The sequence below is a fragment of the Manis pentadactyla genome, chromosome 1 (assembly GCF_030020395.1).
Source record: "Manis pentadactyla isolate mManPen7 chromosome 1, mManPen7.hap1, whole genome shotgun sequence".
Classification (NCBI taxonomy): domain Eukaryota; kingdom Metazoa; phylum Chordata; class Mammalia; order Pholidota; family Manidae; genus Manis; species Manis pentadactyla.
Genome location: NC_080019.1, coordinates 200,994,637 through 201,008,226, shown reverse-complemented (window position 1 = coordinate 201,008,226; position 13,590 = coordinate 200,994,637). Strand labels below are relative to the sequence as shown.

Genomic DNA, 13,590 nt, shown 5'->3' with positions numbered 1-13,590 from the left:
CCTCCCACCCCCCCACAGCAACACACACACACTACAGGGCCTGGCCCTGCACCTGGGCCCCAGCCCATCTGCTCTCCTGTCCTGTGACAGCCTGCAGTAGCCAAGACTCCCTGAGAGTGAGGATGGGGTCTTCAGGCCCCTCCTCACCTCCATACCACTCTGGGCACATGGATTCTTCCAGAGGCTGCTTTACCCTTCGTATGAGGGGCTCACCTGGCCTTGACCCTGCAGGCCTGCCCTCCCCTCCTGGTCGTTCCCCATGCTGCCATACTGCCCGCCTCCCATCAAGCTTTGGTGAAGGGCTGAAGACCTACCCTGTGCCTGGCAGCCCCAACCAGCTAACATCCACTCTGGGAAGGATGGAGGAGGAATCTGAGGCTCCAGGGCCTGGAGTTCCTGGCTTCCATGCTGGGGTCACTGGGGAGGCCGTTCCTGGTGAGGGCAGCACTTGTTGTCCTAGAACGCAGAGCCCAGCAGGGAGATTGCATGGCATAGCAACACCCGCACACAGCAGAAAGGGCTTTGTTCAGTCAATCAACTAATGTTTGCTGAGCACCTTCTGGGCCCTGGGGATATGGCAGTGGGTACGGCGATGGCCCAGGCCACATGGAGCTGACATTCGGGCAGGAGAGAAACAGTAGTGAAATGAATAGATGAAGATGTCTTCAGGCAAGCATTAAAGGCAGAGGGATAAAACTGAAAGGGCTGTTAGAGCAATGGGGCAGAGGGGGCCACTTGACCTGGGTGATCAAGAAAGGCCTCTCCTGAGTGGATGAGCTAAATGTGGCACACCCACGCAGTGGAATCCCATGCAGCCACGAAAAGGAATGGAGTGCTGATATGTGCTACAATGTGATAAACCTTAACAACATTATGCTAAGTGAAATACACCAGCCATAAAAGGCCACCGAGTGTGTGGTTCCATGCATGTGAATGTCCACAGTAGGTAAGTCCATAGAGTCCAGAAGTAATAGGTGGTTTCCAGGGGACTGGGGCAGGGGGAATGGGAGGGACGGTTAGTGGGTGCAGGGTTTCTTTTTGGTATGATGAAAATGTTCTAAACCTAGATGGTGGTGCCATTTGCACAACTCTGTGAATATACTGAAATCACTAAGTTGTACAGTTTAAATGGGTGGATTTTATGGAATGTGAATTATATCTCAATAAAACTGTTTTTAAAAAGAAAGAAAGGCAGGTACATCTGAGGGGGGTGGCCTTGAGTTGAGAGTGGCAGGAAGGCATGGGCTTTTGAAGATCTGGGGAGGGAAGGGGCAGTCCAGGCAGAAGGAAGAGCAGGTGCAAAGGCCCTGAGGCAGACTGGTGCCTGATCTGTTTGAAGAGACAGGCAGGGATCCAAGAGGGGAGGAATGTGCAGTCCCCAAGGGGGCCAGGCAGATCCTTCTGAGGACGTGAGAATGTACTGGGGTGGGGGAGAGACAGGGCTGGGTTTGGAGCAGGATAGTGCCCTGATGTACTTTCTGTTTTGAAACAATCACTGGATCTGCTTAAGGAAATGAGACAGTAGAGAGGGAGGGGCATGGGCTCCGGGGACGAAGAGACCCGTCAGGAGGCAGTGCCCCAGTCTAGAAGAGATACAATGGTTGATACCCAAAGGAGACAGACCGGCAGATGACGGCAGTGGGGATTTGGATGGGAACTAGATCATCCCCATCCTGGAGGAGGGACCTCAGTGTGGCCTCTGAGAGTCGGGGATGGGCCAGGTAGGCGTGGGGAGCTGACAGCACTGCAGCCTCGATACCCTCCTCAGTACCTGGCCATAAGGAGCTCAGGCTGACCACTCTGCCCTGCCATCCAGGTCCCAGTTGGGCTGGGACTGTTTTCAGAGTAAGTAGGGCAGCCTCTCTCCATGGCCACCTGTCCTATGCCCTTGTCCCGCCTGCTAGGCTGGCCCTCAGTGAGAGCGTAGCACCCTCCCAGTGGCCGGAGACCCAGCCAGGCTGGCACTCTGAATAAAGATCCTCAGGGGAACAAGTGGCCCCGAAATGCGATCGGCCAGGAGAGACTGGTCAGGGAGGGAGCTGTATTATTTATGGGCCAGAGCCTCCTGAGGCAGGCTGTTTGGCCTGGTCAGACCTCAGAGGAGCCCCCGGGCAGTGTCTGGGGCCCAGTCAGAGGGTGGGCGGGGGCCCAGGGCGCCTGACACCTCTCCCCAGGGCGTGGTTTCCTTGATGCCGGCTGAGCAGGGAGGAAGTCAGAGTCAGGCCCTGCAGTGGGGAGGGCCCCCAGCTCCTCCCCAGGGACCGTGGAGGCAGGCTGGGTGCTGGGGCGCCAGGAGGACCTCCACCCTCTGCCCAGTGACACTGTGAGTACCGAGTGCCAACCGGGGGGAGGGAGAGGGCGTCCGGAGCCCGAGAGGGCAGCCTGCTGTCTCCAGGGCTCTCATCAGCCATGTCCATGTTTCTTGGAACTGTTTTCTGTGACTTCGTCTTACTGCCTGCATGGCACACAGTCCCACCCTGGGCCCAGGAACCCCAGGTGTTTCCCTACAGCTGCCTGGAAGGGCAGCTTGAGCCGCAAGAGGGAAGTTTTTCTGCTCCCCTGGGCATTAGACCAGCCCAGGCTCTGGTGGGGTGGGAGGTCTAGGGCCCCTTGGCCCAGCCAGGTTGCTTGGTTCTTAGCACGGGGACCTCACAACCACCCTGAGAAAAAGGGGCTCTTGACCATACCCATTTCACAGATGAGAAAACTGAGGCCTGCAAAGGTCACACATTGCCCAGGGCCCCTGGAGTATAGCTGGTGCTGTTTCCTTCCCCGACTGCTGCCCTCTTGCCCTGAGGAGCACAGACTTTGAGCACAGGGAGGCTGGGGGTAGAAGGAGCAGAAAGCTTCCCCAGGCCCCAGGACCCGGGACTCCTGTCTGTCTGTCTGTCAGTCAGTCCACTGGGATCAACTTTGTGCTGAGAGGACACCGCCTTGGGCAGGTCTGCCCCGGCTGCACTGCCCAGGGCCACTTCCCCTTCTGCTCGGTGGCCCGGTGTTTGTCCCTCCGGGATCCTCCATGACCTACCCGCAGCTTCAGCTTCTTTCTGAAATGGCACAGATTGGGACCTTGAGGACATGCTGGTCCCTGGGCCCGGCAGGGACTTGGGGGACAGTCCCCTGGGGGATGGGCCGCTCTGGACACGAGAATGAGAGACTCGGTGAAGCCCTTTGTCACTGTCCCTTGGGAAATCCCCTTTAGTAAGATGGGGGCCCGGGCCACCTGCCCACCAGGGAGAGTCCCCGCTGAGTCTCCTCCCTGTCTAACCTTCATACCAGCCCCAGAAAGGAGGACCGTCCCCGTCGGCTATGAGGCAACCGGCTCATGAGGCTAGGGCGTATGTGCAGTGTCCCACAGCAGGCGGAAGCTGGGGAGCTGGGGCCGGAACCCATAATGACTCTGAGCCCCTCAGTGTGTCAAACAGCCTCTGTCTGGGGTGCAGGGGTGAATGACCCCATGACTGCCCCGTCACTGGGCCTCACTCTTTCCTTCCGCAGTGGGCTGGACTCCAGTGCTAAGGAGGGCCTGCCTGCCCTGCTGCCCCCCAGGAGCCAGGGTTGGGGTCGGGAGGATGGGCCATAGGAGTGAGCTCCCAGGACGGCTCTTGGAACTCAGGCCTGCAAAGCTGCCTCTGACCCATCCACAGAGCTCCCGCATGCCCCCAGTGGTCAGGCAGCTCAGAGCCCAGGGCTCCTGCCTCGAGCTCTCTGTTGGGGTCTGGGGCACAAGCTGGGAGCCTAGCCAGGTATACACCAACACCCTTCCAAGGCAGGCCCGTTTCAGTCCTGAAGGCAGGGCAGGAGGAGCATGACCAGAGCCGGGACAGCTGGGCTCTGGACACGCACGTCTGCTGGTTCATCGGGGACTCAAAGAAGCTGCCTCCTGTCCTGAGGCCTCACGTTCTCACCTATGAGCAGGCCAGGTAGAGCCAGGCACCCTGACGCACTCCATAACTCCCAGCAGAGTTTCAGACACATCAGAACATTCATGAACAACCATTCAGCAAACATTTATCGAGCAGCTGCTGTGTGCCAGGCATGGTCTTGTCTGTGGGGATACAAAAGTGGTAAACAAACCAGATAAAAAGGAGAAGGGGATAGACAGCCGGAGAGAGGTACCGGGTCGGATGTGTTTTATTTCCATAGATACATACCACCTATTAGAAAGCAAAATCTGCTGGTGCGCCAATTCCTGATGTCATTACTTAGGATGAAGCAAAGCAAAAAAATTGAAGGAGAAGGACTTGAAGTTGCTTTAGAGAGCAGGTGGCAGGCAAAGAGGGCCAGGAACCCCCGGGGAACAGGGTCGTGGGATGCCTGGAGCTCTAAGCAGAAGCCTGTTGAGCAGGACTGACCTTTGTTGTCTGCTGGGTGAGAATGTCCGGGCTTTGAGGAGAGATATGGGCATCCACAGTTGCTCCTTCCCCTGAAACTTCTGCAAGTTCCCAGATCAAGTCCCATAATAACATAAATCCTCCTCAAGTGGCTTTGCTAAAATAGGTCCTTCAACATTCAAAAGTCACCCTGGACTTCTCCTGCCCCTCCAAATGCGATGCAGCTTTATAGCCATTAGAGCCCCTCAAGGCCTGGCTAAGGCCCCAGGGCTGCAGCCCTGCCTCTGTAAGTCTGGTCAAGGTACAGGCCTTCCCTGAGCCTCCACTTGCTTGAGCAGAAAGGGGTATCGTTTCACGATCGACAAATAAGTTCAGGTTGGTGGGCCTTCTCCTGTCCCTTCCCTTGGCACCTTGAAGCACCTGCCTCCCTGGAGGCACCAGGGTTTTCCTTAGGCCTAGATACTTTCCTGATGACCCTGTCCCCTGGGAAATGGGTCTGGGGTGGGTCAGAAAGCCAGCTCAGGCCCTCCTGTCTCCCAGAGCCTGCCAGCCTCATCCTATTTGAAGCCCCTCCCCTGAGCTTGCAGCGAGCAGGGGCTGGGCAGGACCCCCACCCCCATTAGAGAGCTGGAGCAGCTTGACCTTTGGGCCCCCTGCCCAGAAGTGGGGTCACTGCCGAGCAGGAGGAACTGGCCAGATGTGGGCAGGGTGTGTGTGGACCCCCACGTGGCCCCCAAGTGGGGACCGGGGTCTGCTGAGCACAGCATCTGTCAGTGTCAGATGGGAGGGCAGGTGGGAGGGGACGTGTGCTCACCAAAGGCTTTCTGGGCCAGCCCAGTGCCAGGCGCCCTTTGACCCTCACCACATCCGTGAGGGCGGGGCCGTTAGCCCCATTGGATGGATGAGCAAACCAGGGCCCGTACTAGTGTGACTTCAGCTGCTTCTGGGAAAGAGGTGAGAGGACTGGCCAGGCAGAGTGGGGTGTCCGGGCTGCACCCAGGATGTGGGGCCCATTGAGGCAGCTGTCAGCTGGGGCCTGGCCTCGAGGGCTTTTGGGCAGATTTCTTGGGCGTGGTCAGGCTGCTGAAGACCTTGGTGTGAGTCTCAGCCCTGTTACTCTCTTAGCCGTGTGTCCTTGGGTCTGTCAGGGCACCTCACTGAGGCTATTTGTCAGTGAGGACCCAGCTAGTTGAAAGGGACAGACATCCAAATCAATCAGGTGTAAGCAGAAAGGTGGCTTCATTGGCTCATGGAACTGAGAAGTCTCAGGGCAACAAGCTTCAGGAATGGCTGGATTCAGGGGTTCGATTTCTGTAACAGGTTTGGACTTTCCTACTCTCACCTCTGCTTTCCTCCCTAGTGGCTTCACTTTGAGGCAGGCCTTCTCCATGCGGGGTCCCCAGCTCTGTGCCTGACATGCGGGGCCTGCTCCCTACCCTGGAACAGGCCATGGCAAGGGCCAGTTTGCAGTGAGCAACATGGTATTTCTGTCTTGGGAATGCTGACTAGAGCCTGGGGAAAAGAGGAGGAAAAGAGGAAGCTGCCACCCAGGGCGATCAGGGCTGAGATGGGAGTGAGCTCCAGAGCATGTGGGAGCCTCCAGGAGGAATGTCAGAACTCACATCAGGCCTGGTTCCCCAAGGGCTTCCTGGAAGAGGTGGCAGCTGAGCCAGCTTTGGGGGGCAAAGGAGGACTTGGCCTATGGAATAGGAAGCAAGGGAGCAGAAGCCCTGGGGATCCATTTGGGGCTCAGGTTGGTTCAGGACATGTGCACGGTAGGGTTAGCCTGGCTGTCGAGTTGCCAGCAGGGCTCAGAGGTCAGGATAGGTGCCTGGGTGGGTGTGGGGGGCAACTGTGAGAGGCTGCATGTGGGTGAAAGATGGCCCCAGCTTCGAGGCTGGGAGGACGGGAAAGAATGAGCACTTAGTGAGCACCTACTGTGTGCCTGTACCTTTCCATGTGTTGCCTCATTCCTGCCGCACCACACAGCCCCAGGCTGCTCATTCCCACTTTGCAGAGAATGATGAATAAGGGACCAGAACAGAAGGCCTGTTTCAAGTAAGTCCATCCAACTTATTTCCCTGCAAACTTGGGGTTTGTGATTTGCACCTTGCCCAGGCTCAGTGGCTTCTGATCTGCCAGCAAGAGGCTTCTTGGGACACCACCCATGGCAGAGATGCATGGGGAAGTCACCATGTTCAAAACAGTTGTGTGTTGAAACACCTTCCCAGCACACTAACCACCAAGACCCCAGTCATACGGGCAGCCGGAAGCAAACACAGTAAATCTGAAACCCAATGCCTGCAGAACAGGGCATGTCATAGCCAAGGCCCAGGCGTGAATTGTGAATTGTGAAGTTAACACCCTCATGCCCAAGTGGGCATGGACGGCTCATGAGCACCCTGGGGAAGCCAACTTGGCTCTGAGCTTTAAGTGGCAAATTTTTAAGCCACTTCTAAGCTGCCCTAAAACTGTTCACTTGTAGCTGAGATAAACCAGGAGAAAGAACATAGAATGGGCTGGAAGATGGAGAGCCAGATCCCAGATCCCCGTTTGGTTGTTATCACACCTTGGACAGCTCCCTCTCTGAGCCTCAGTTTCCTCATCTGTAAAATGAGGAAGCATTTCACAAAGGTGAGGATTAAATTCCATTATCCATGGACATGCCCACATGGGATGACCTACCAGTGGCTCCATAAATGTCAGTGATTATTATCCCCAAGTACAAGAAATGCCCTCAGTTGGATCAGAACACTTAAAAATTGTCATTTTTACAACCGTGGACTTGAGCCAAATGGGAAACTGTTTGGTTCAGACTATAAGTCCCCCAAGGGCAGGTACCCATTCATTCAGCTCTGTGTCTGCTGGTCAGGTGAAGGGTTCAGGAAATGCACTTGGTGAGTTAAAACCACATTTTGAACTTGTCAAATCCCAGTTCAATCCAAGGTGTTCGTTTCTTAAATGATACAGTTATAAAAGTTCTTTGAAGAGGAAAAAGAAAAAACTAGTGACTTGTACCCAGGGATACAATTAGAGAGTGGTGGGAGGCCAAAGGGAGGTGTCATTGACATTTCAGAGTGGCGGCGGGTATTTAGAGGAGGTTTCTGGGTAGATGACATCTGAGCCAGGTCTGGAGTGTGAGTAGGAACAGGCCAAGTGGAGAGACAGGAGGAAAACTTGGGTGGAACCTGTAGATTGAGTTCCCACAGTGTGTTTCTGGAACAGCCATCAATCTTGGGTGGCAGCAGGTCTGGTTGGGATGAGGACCAGGATTGAGGCCAAAAAGGAAGGCAGATGGGCTCCAGGACCCAGAGCAGACTCTCTGTGGGCACAGAGGAGCCATCAGGGGTTTTGAGCAGGGAGGTTGAATTAACCAGTCACGTTTAGTTGCAAGTAATAAAAATAAACAACAAAAAAACCCTGGACAGTCTTAAGCCAAAAGTTGAATGTATTACCCTCTATTTCTGAAATAGGGCTTCAGGTACAGTTTGATTCAGGGGCTCAACAATGTATCTCGAGACACTGGTGACTTGCTGACTCCTTTCATCTCTTGTGTCTTTATTCTGAGGCAGCCCCTCTGCCATGCTGGCCCCAGGAGCACCAGGTTTCCAAGAGTTACAGCTAATAATCTCATCAGAAACCATTTTAACAGAACTCTGGAACAAACTCTCACTGGGCTAGCTTGGGTCACATGCCCATCTCTGCACCAATTGCTTTTGCAGGAGGGGGAAATACTCTGGAATTAGGGCTGGAATCTGCCCACACACAGGAGATGGACTAAGAGAGGAGGAGAGGGAGTCTCCAGAGAAAATTGGGGTAACCTTAACCGAAGTAAGAATGGAGGCCCGGCAGGCAGAAACATCCAGCATCGACCACTACCACCTGAGAGGGCTGCCAGGCACTGTGCTAGGTGACTCGACAGGCACCATCCCGTACGGTCAACCCCACGACGAAGGGTTGCTTATAATCCTACGGATGAGAAAACTAAGGCTTAGGAAGACACAGGCACTTGCCCAAGGTCACACCATTAGCAAAGGGCCTCAAACCCCAAATCTGCTGGACCCCAAAACTCAGGCTCTTAACCATCTGCTGTCCTATCGTAATCAGATCTGAGTTTGACAAGGATGCCTCCAGAGCATGAAGGGAGGCCAGGCTGGCAGGGTGAAGACCAGAGGCGGACGGTGAGGCAGGAGTCCGGTGCCTACAGGCCGAGCGGAGGGGCCCTGAGAAATGCAGCCGTGGTCTGCTACAGCCCCTGTCCCCAGCCCGCTGACCGCTCAGCCTCCCTCGCTGCTCCCCATGTAGACAAAGATTCATCTGACCAGCACGATGTAGAAATATTTATATTTAAGATATATATATATATATATATTATACAGTTGACTATTGAATAATGTGGGAGTTAGGGGTACCAACCCGTGCATAGTTGAAAATCTGCATATAACTTGTGACACCCCAGAAACTTCACTGCTAATAGCCTGCCGTTGACCGGAAGCCTCATCACTCACCTGAACGGCTGATTGACACGTATTTTGTAGGTTACATGTACTGTCTGCTATAGTCTTACAATAAGATAAGCTAGAGAAAAGGAAGTGCTTTTTCAAATTGGCACAGATCTCCAAAAACTTCTCCAATGTATTTATTGAAAAAAATCCACATGTAAGTGGACCATGCAGTTCAAACCTGTGTTGTTCAGGCTCAAATGTATATATATTCATCCACACAGCAACATGTGTAAATGAAGTGTGTATGTGTGTGTGAAGCACACACACACACACACACACACACACACACACACACACACATAACAACCTGTTAATTATTTTGACTATTAGTGTCTTCTTGGGGTGATCTTAAGTGGGTGTGAGGTGTGAGGCCCTTTGGCCTGGAGGCTGGGGCTGTGGGCACGGGGGCATTTCCGGGGAATTTCCGGAGGAAGTAGTCAAAGGGAGGTGCTCTCCCAGCTGGCTCGGTGCCAGGGTGGAAAGCTGGCAGAATGGGGAAACAGTTACTCCTCACTTCTCTTTTCGGCCCTAAGACTTCCCAGGCCAGAGACCCACCTCCCTGATGACATCACACCAAGTCAGAGGTCACCCTGCCCACACACTCATTGCAAAAGGGAAACCTGAGGTAGCCTTGCTGTCCTTTCAGCAAGGGGAAGTCTGACAGCCTGAGTACCAGTCTTAGATGGACTGCTGCCTTGCTGTAGGACCCAGGACAAGTCACAGGGCCTCTCTGGGCCTCAGGTTTACATCAGCATCGTGGGCCTACAACTACCTCATGGAGTGGGCCAATGAACAAATCTTTGGAAAATACCTAGCCAATGCCTAACACCTTGCAGGCCTCAGTAAATGTTGGCTGTTACAGTTCCTTCCTCTGCGTGGTCAACTCTCAGAAGGGACAAACCATAGTAAGTCCTAAGCTTTCTTGTGTACAAGCTGTGTGGCCTTGGGTAAGTCACGTCACTTCTCTGAGCCTCAGTTGCCTTACTAATCACCACCTCAGGATGGCAGCTAGGCATCCCCCTCCCTTTCCTGCCCTGGGAGCAGATCAAGTGAGTTATTCTATTATTAATACGTCGTTCAGCTAATATTTACTGACCACCTGCTGTAGGCCAGGCACTGCTCAAAGGAGCGAGGAATCAAACCCAGATCCTTTCCCCCTGGAGTTGTTGTTAGAAGGCTGTTGTTAGAATGCAGGAAATAAGTGAGCAAAATAAGGCCCTCAGACCCTGCAGGAGGCGGAGAAAATGCAGGGATGGGGAACGGCTTGGTGACGGTCACTGCAGCTGGGCGGTCAGTGGGAGCCTCTCCAAGATGGGGGTTGGGCCTGGTGGCAGAAGGAGGAACAGGGCGGACAGCCACCTAGGCCTTCACGCTCAAAGGAAAGAGGGGCTGGGGGCTTCCAGCACCCCCTCCCAGGGGAGAGTCCGGGTAGGCTGGACCCACCTCCAACCAGGCGTGGAGAATGGAGACCCCTGTTGGGGGATGTCCCCCCTCATTCCTTAAGTGCATTTGCTGGAGGCAGGGCCAGCTGGGGCCACCTCTGAGCTTCAATGGGGAGAGACAGTGTCCAGCAGTGTGGTGGTCACGAGCCACCTGTCCTGCTTGGCTTCAGGGCCCCAGAGGGAGGCAGGTGGTGGGTGGAGGGGCACCATAGGTGGAGGCAGCTGGGTTCAGCCCCAAATTTCAGAACCACTGAGAACCACAGAAGCAACCGCATTTCATTTTCAAGTACAGATATAACCCAGCACTGTCCCCTACTCATGCCCCTCCCTGGGTCTCTGGCCTGCACTGGAGGTACAGTCACACAAACATGAATAACAGCTGCGTTGTGTGGAGCATCTGCGTGTGCCCAACACAGTCAGGCCCTTACACAGATCATGCCGTCCTCCGGCGTCCCATGCTGTTGTGATGGGCTTTGCAGTGCCAGGGGATCTGTTGCCCAGGGCTGAGATCTAGAGGAGAAGACTGTAGCTGGATTGTGTTTGTGTAGGAAATACGGGCTCTTCATGTCCAAAAAAAATCTGGTGCTGAAATCCTAAGGATGTTTATTTGTCCCTCAAATTGTTCTGCTCCAGCATGGATGCCATCAATGCCAGCTGGTTCCTGGCTCCAGAAAGCAGACACTGGCCATGGCCCTCTGAGATCCCTTTACTGAAGTGGAGACACACCTGCTACTCTGAAGGTGGTGTTGTTTTCTGCAGCACTTGTAACAGTCCACTTGGTGGATGAAGAAACTGAGAGAGAGGTTAAGGCACTTGGCCAGGTTTATTCAGTAATATCAGATGGGGAATGTGAACCCAGGTTGGTAGATTCAGAGCCCACAAGAGCTGTATGACATGCGCCCCTGCTTGGTCTGCCTCAAGAGCGAGATCAGATGAGCCCCTGGGGGCCAGCGGCTGCCTGGCCCACAGAAAAGGGCTGGTGAATGTGCAGAGATGCGCTGTCACTGCCCCCTCACCTGCTGCCCAGCAGGTGCACACAGGAAGTCAGAGCTGGAAGGCCTGTAAGCCGTGCTCCGTCCCACAGGCCAGGGGATTCTGTGCGCCTGGCCGGAGATGGTGGTCCAGATGGGTACCGACGGCAAGCTGAGCATGCTGTGGGCCCCTCACCAAGCACAGTGGGGTGAGAGGTGGGCCCCGGAAACAGGGAAAGACCTCTGGGCTTGGCCCCAAGCTTCAAACTGCCAAGAACTACTAGTAGGCCACCTTTCATCTGCAAGCACAGATACGGGGAGATAGCAGACCACAGTGAGGCCTCAGGGCTGCTTCTCCCCTGCAGAGAGCCACTCCCTGCAAGGGTCACGCCCTGCTGGGTGACACAGGAGCAGAGACAAGGGAGGGAGCTGGGGTGGTCTGGGGTTTCCAGTGGCAGCAATAATGACGTGCTGTTCTCTGAGTACTGAATATGTGTCGGGCCCTCCTGTGTGCTCATTTAATTCTCAAGCAATCCCATCAGGTAGGAATATTCACCCTATTCTGCAGATGCAAAAACTGAGGTATGCCCTGTGAATTGTCCATGGTCCTTGCCAGCCAGAAAGTAACACCCATAATTGAGCTTTCCTTTGGGATTTGGGGTGCTGACCAGGAGAGTAGGTACAGTAGGTAGGTGGAGAGAGGCTCTTGTGTTCCCCAGCCTGGCGTCTGCCCTCCTCCCGGGCGGCAGCTGGCCCCCAGCTGATGCCCCCCTGCTCTATCATCTGGATGATTGAAACGGCCGTTGGGTCGGTTGTGGGAGTAGAGCCCCATCTGGTGCATATGGACGCTGCATGACTCCCAAAGGTGGAATCCTCGGCTGACAGTCCTGCAGTCACCTTCTGGGGGTCTGTGTCCGCCCATCCTCATTGCAAACCCTGCCTACCCTGTGGCAGCCTCCTGCCCACAGCAGGGAGCTGGTGGAGTGTCTCGGGGTGTCTGCTGCCCACAGGGTGGGGGGCTTCTGGAGAGGGAGGACCCAGAGGCTGGATCTGGAGGAGGAAAGGTCCTGGCAAAGGCAATTTTGAGCAAGTGTAGTCACTCCTCACCTGGAAAGAGAAAGAGAGGTACCCACTTATGGCAAGGGCTTTGCAATTCCATTCCACAAATGTGCCCTGACAGGTCCAGGGACCCCTTCAGGGCCATGGTTCTGCCTCCTGGGACCACGGGCCTGGCGGAGCTGTGACACCCCCAGGCAGTCTCACTAGTGATGAACATGGCATGTATTTCATTTTCCTCTTGCTGTGTAACAAACCACCCAGAACATAGCAGCTTACAGCAGCCGCAGTTTCTGACTGTGCGCAATTGTGCCGGGAATCTGGGCGGCTCGGCTGGTCTCCCTGGGCTCACTCACTTGCTGCACCCAGAGAGGGTCACTGGACAGTCCAGATGGCCCCAGTTAACGTCTGCAGGAGGCGCTCGGCACCTCACTTCCCCTCCTCCTGGCCGCTGGCCCCAGTGGGCAGGCCAGCTTCCGTACATGGTGGACCCCGGAAGGGCAGCCAGCTTCCGCCCACGGCAGTCTGAGGGCAGCATTTCCAGAGGGCAGGGGTGGGCCACAAGGCATCTTGAGGCCCAGCTTGGAGCTGGCTCAGTCATCCCTTCTGCCACATCCTACTGTGCAAAGAAAGTCACGCAGACGTGAGGCGGGAAATAGACCCCACCTCCGGGTGGGAGGAGGAGGGGAGGAGCCTGGGTACTAAGGTAGGGGGACTTTGTAGTCCTATTTTACAAACACATAAAGTCGTTGCATACAAAGCCAAAAACTAGCCTGGTGCCTTACCCTTGAGCCCCTCCGTTGCCCACACCGCAGAGTCCCTGGTTTGAACACCCTGCCCTACAGGCAGCCTTGCGTCCCGGAGCCAGCCCAGGTGAGGCAGGCCAGGCTCGGCCAGGTGTCCCAGCCTTTGTGGTGACGAGGGGCTCTGCAAACCCAGCTGGGAATGGACGGGGTCCAAGCCAGCTGGCTCACCAGTGTGGACTCCATTGGGGGTTCTTGTTAAGCTTCTAGAGCTGCGCTGCCCAGGACAGAAGCCACTAGCCATAAGGGGACTATTTACATTTTAACTAGCTAAATGAAAATGTTTTAAAAACTCAGTTTCCCACCTGCACTAAGCCACATGTCAAGTGGGTGGCCACCCAGCTAAGAAGCGGGGAGCCCGGAGTCAGCTGGTCCGAGCCCAGTTCAGCCCCCACCTTCGTGCCCCTACAGGTAGGTTCACAGCCACCCAGGCCCCGTGCTGGTGCTTGGGACTCGGAAGTGACTCAGCTCCATCCCAA

At 55.2% G+C, this 13,590-nt stretch overlaps 1 protein-coding gene across 10 annotated transcripts in view; it reads left to right on the top strand.

Annotated features, from left to right (window-relative positions):
* Positions 1-13,590, top strand: part of IQSEC1 (IQ motif and Sec7 domain ArfGEF 1) — a 381,158-nt gene that overhangs the window by 263,665 nt on the left and 103,903 nt on the right. Inside the window, exon 1 of one of the 10 annotated variants that reach the window (XM_036911514.2) lies at positions 2,183-2,323. The exons of the other annotated variants lie outside the window; for them this stretch is intronic. Within the exon in view, the coding sequence (XP_036767409.2) occupies positions 2,190-2,323 (134 nt within the window). The 5' untranslated portion in view covers positions 2,183-2,189. Of the gene's footprint in view, positions 1-2,182; positions 2,324-13,590 lie in introns of those variants that run through there. 10 annotated transcript variants of the gene reach the window in all.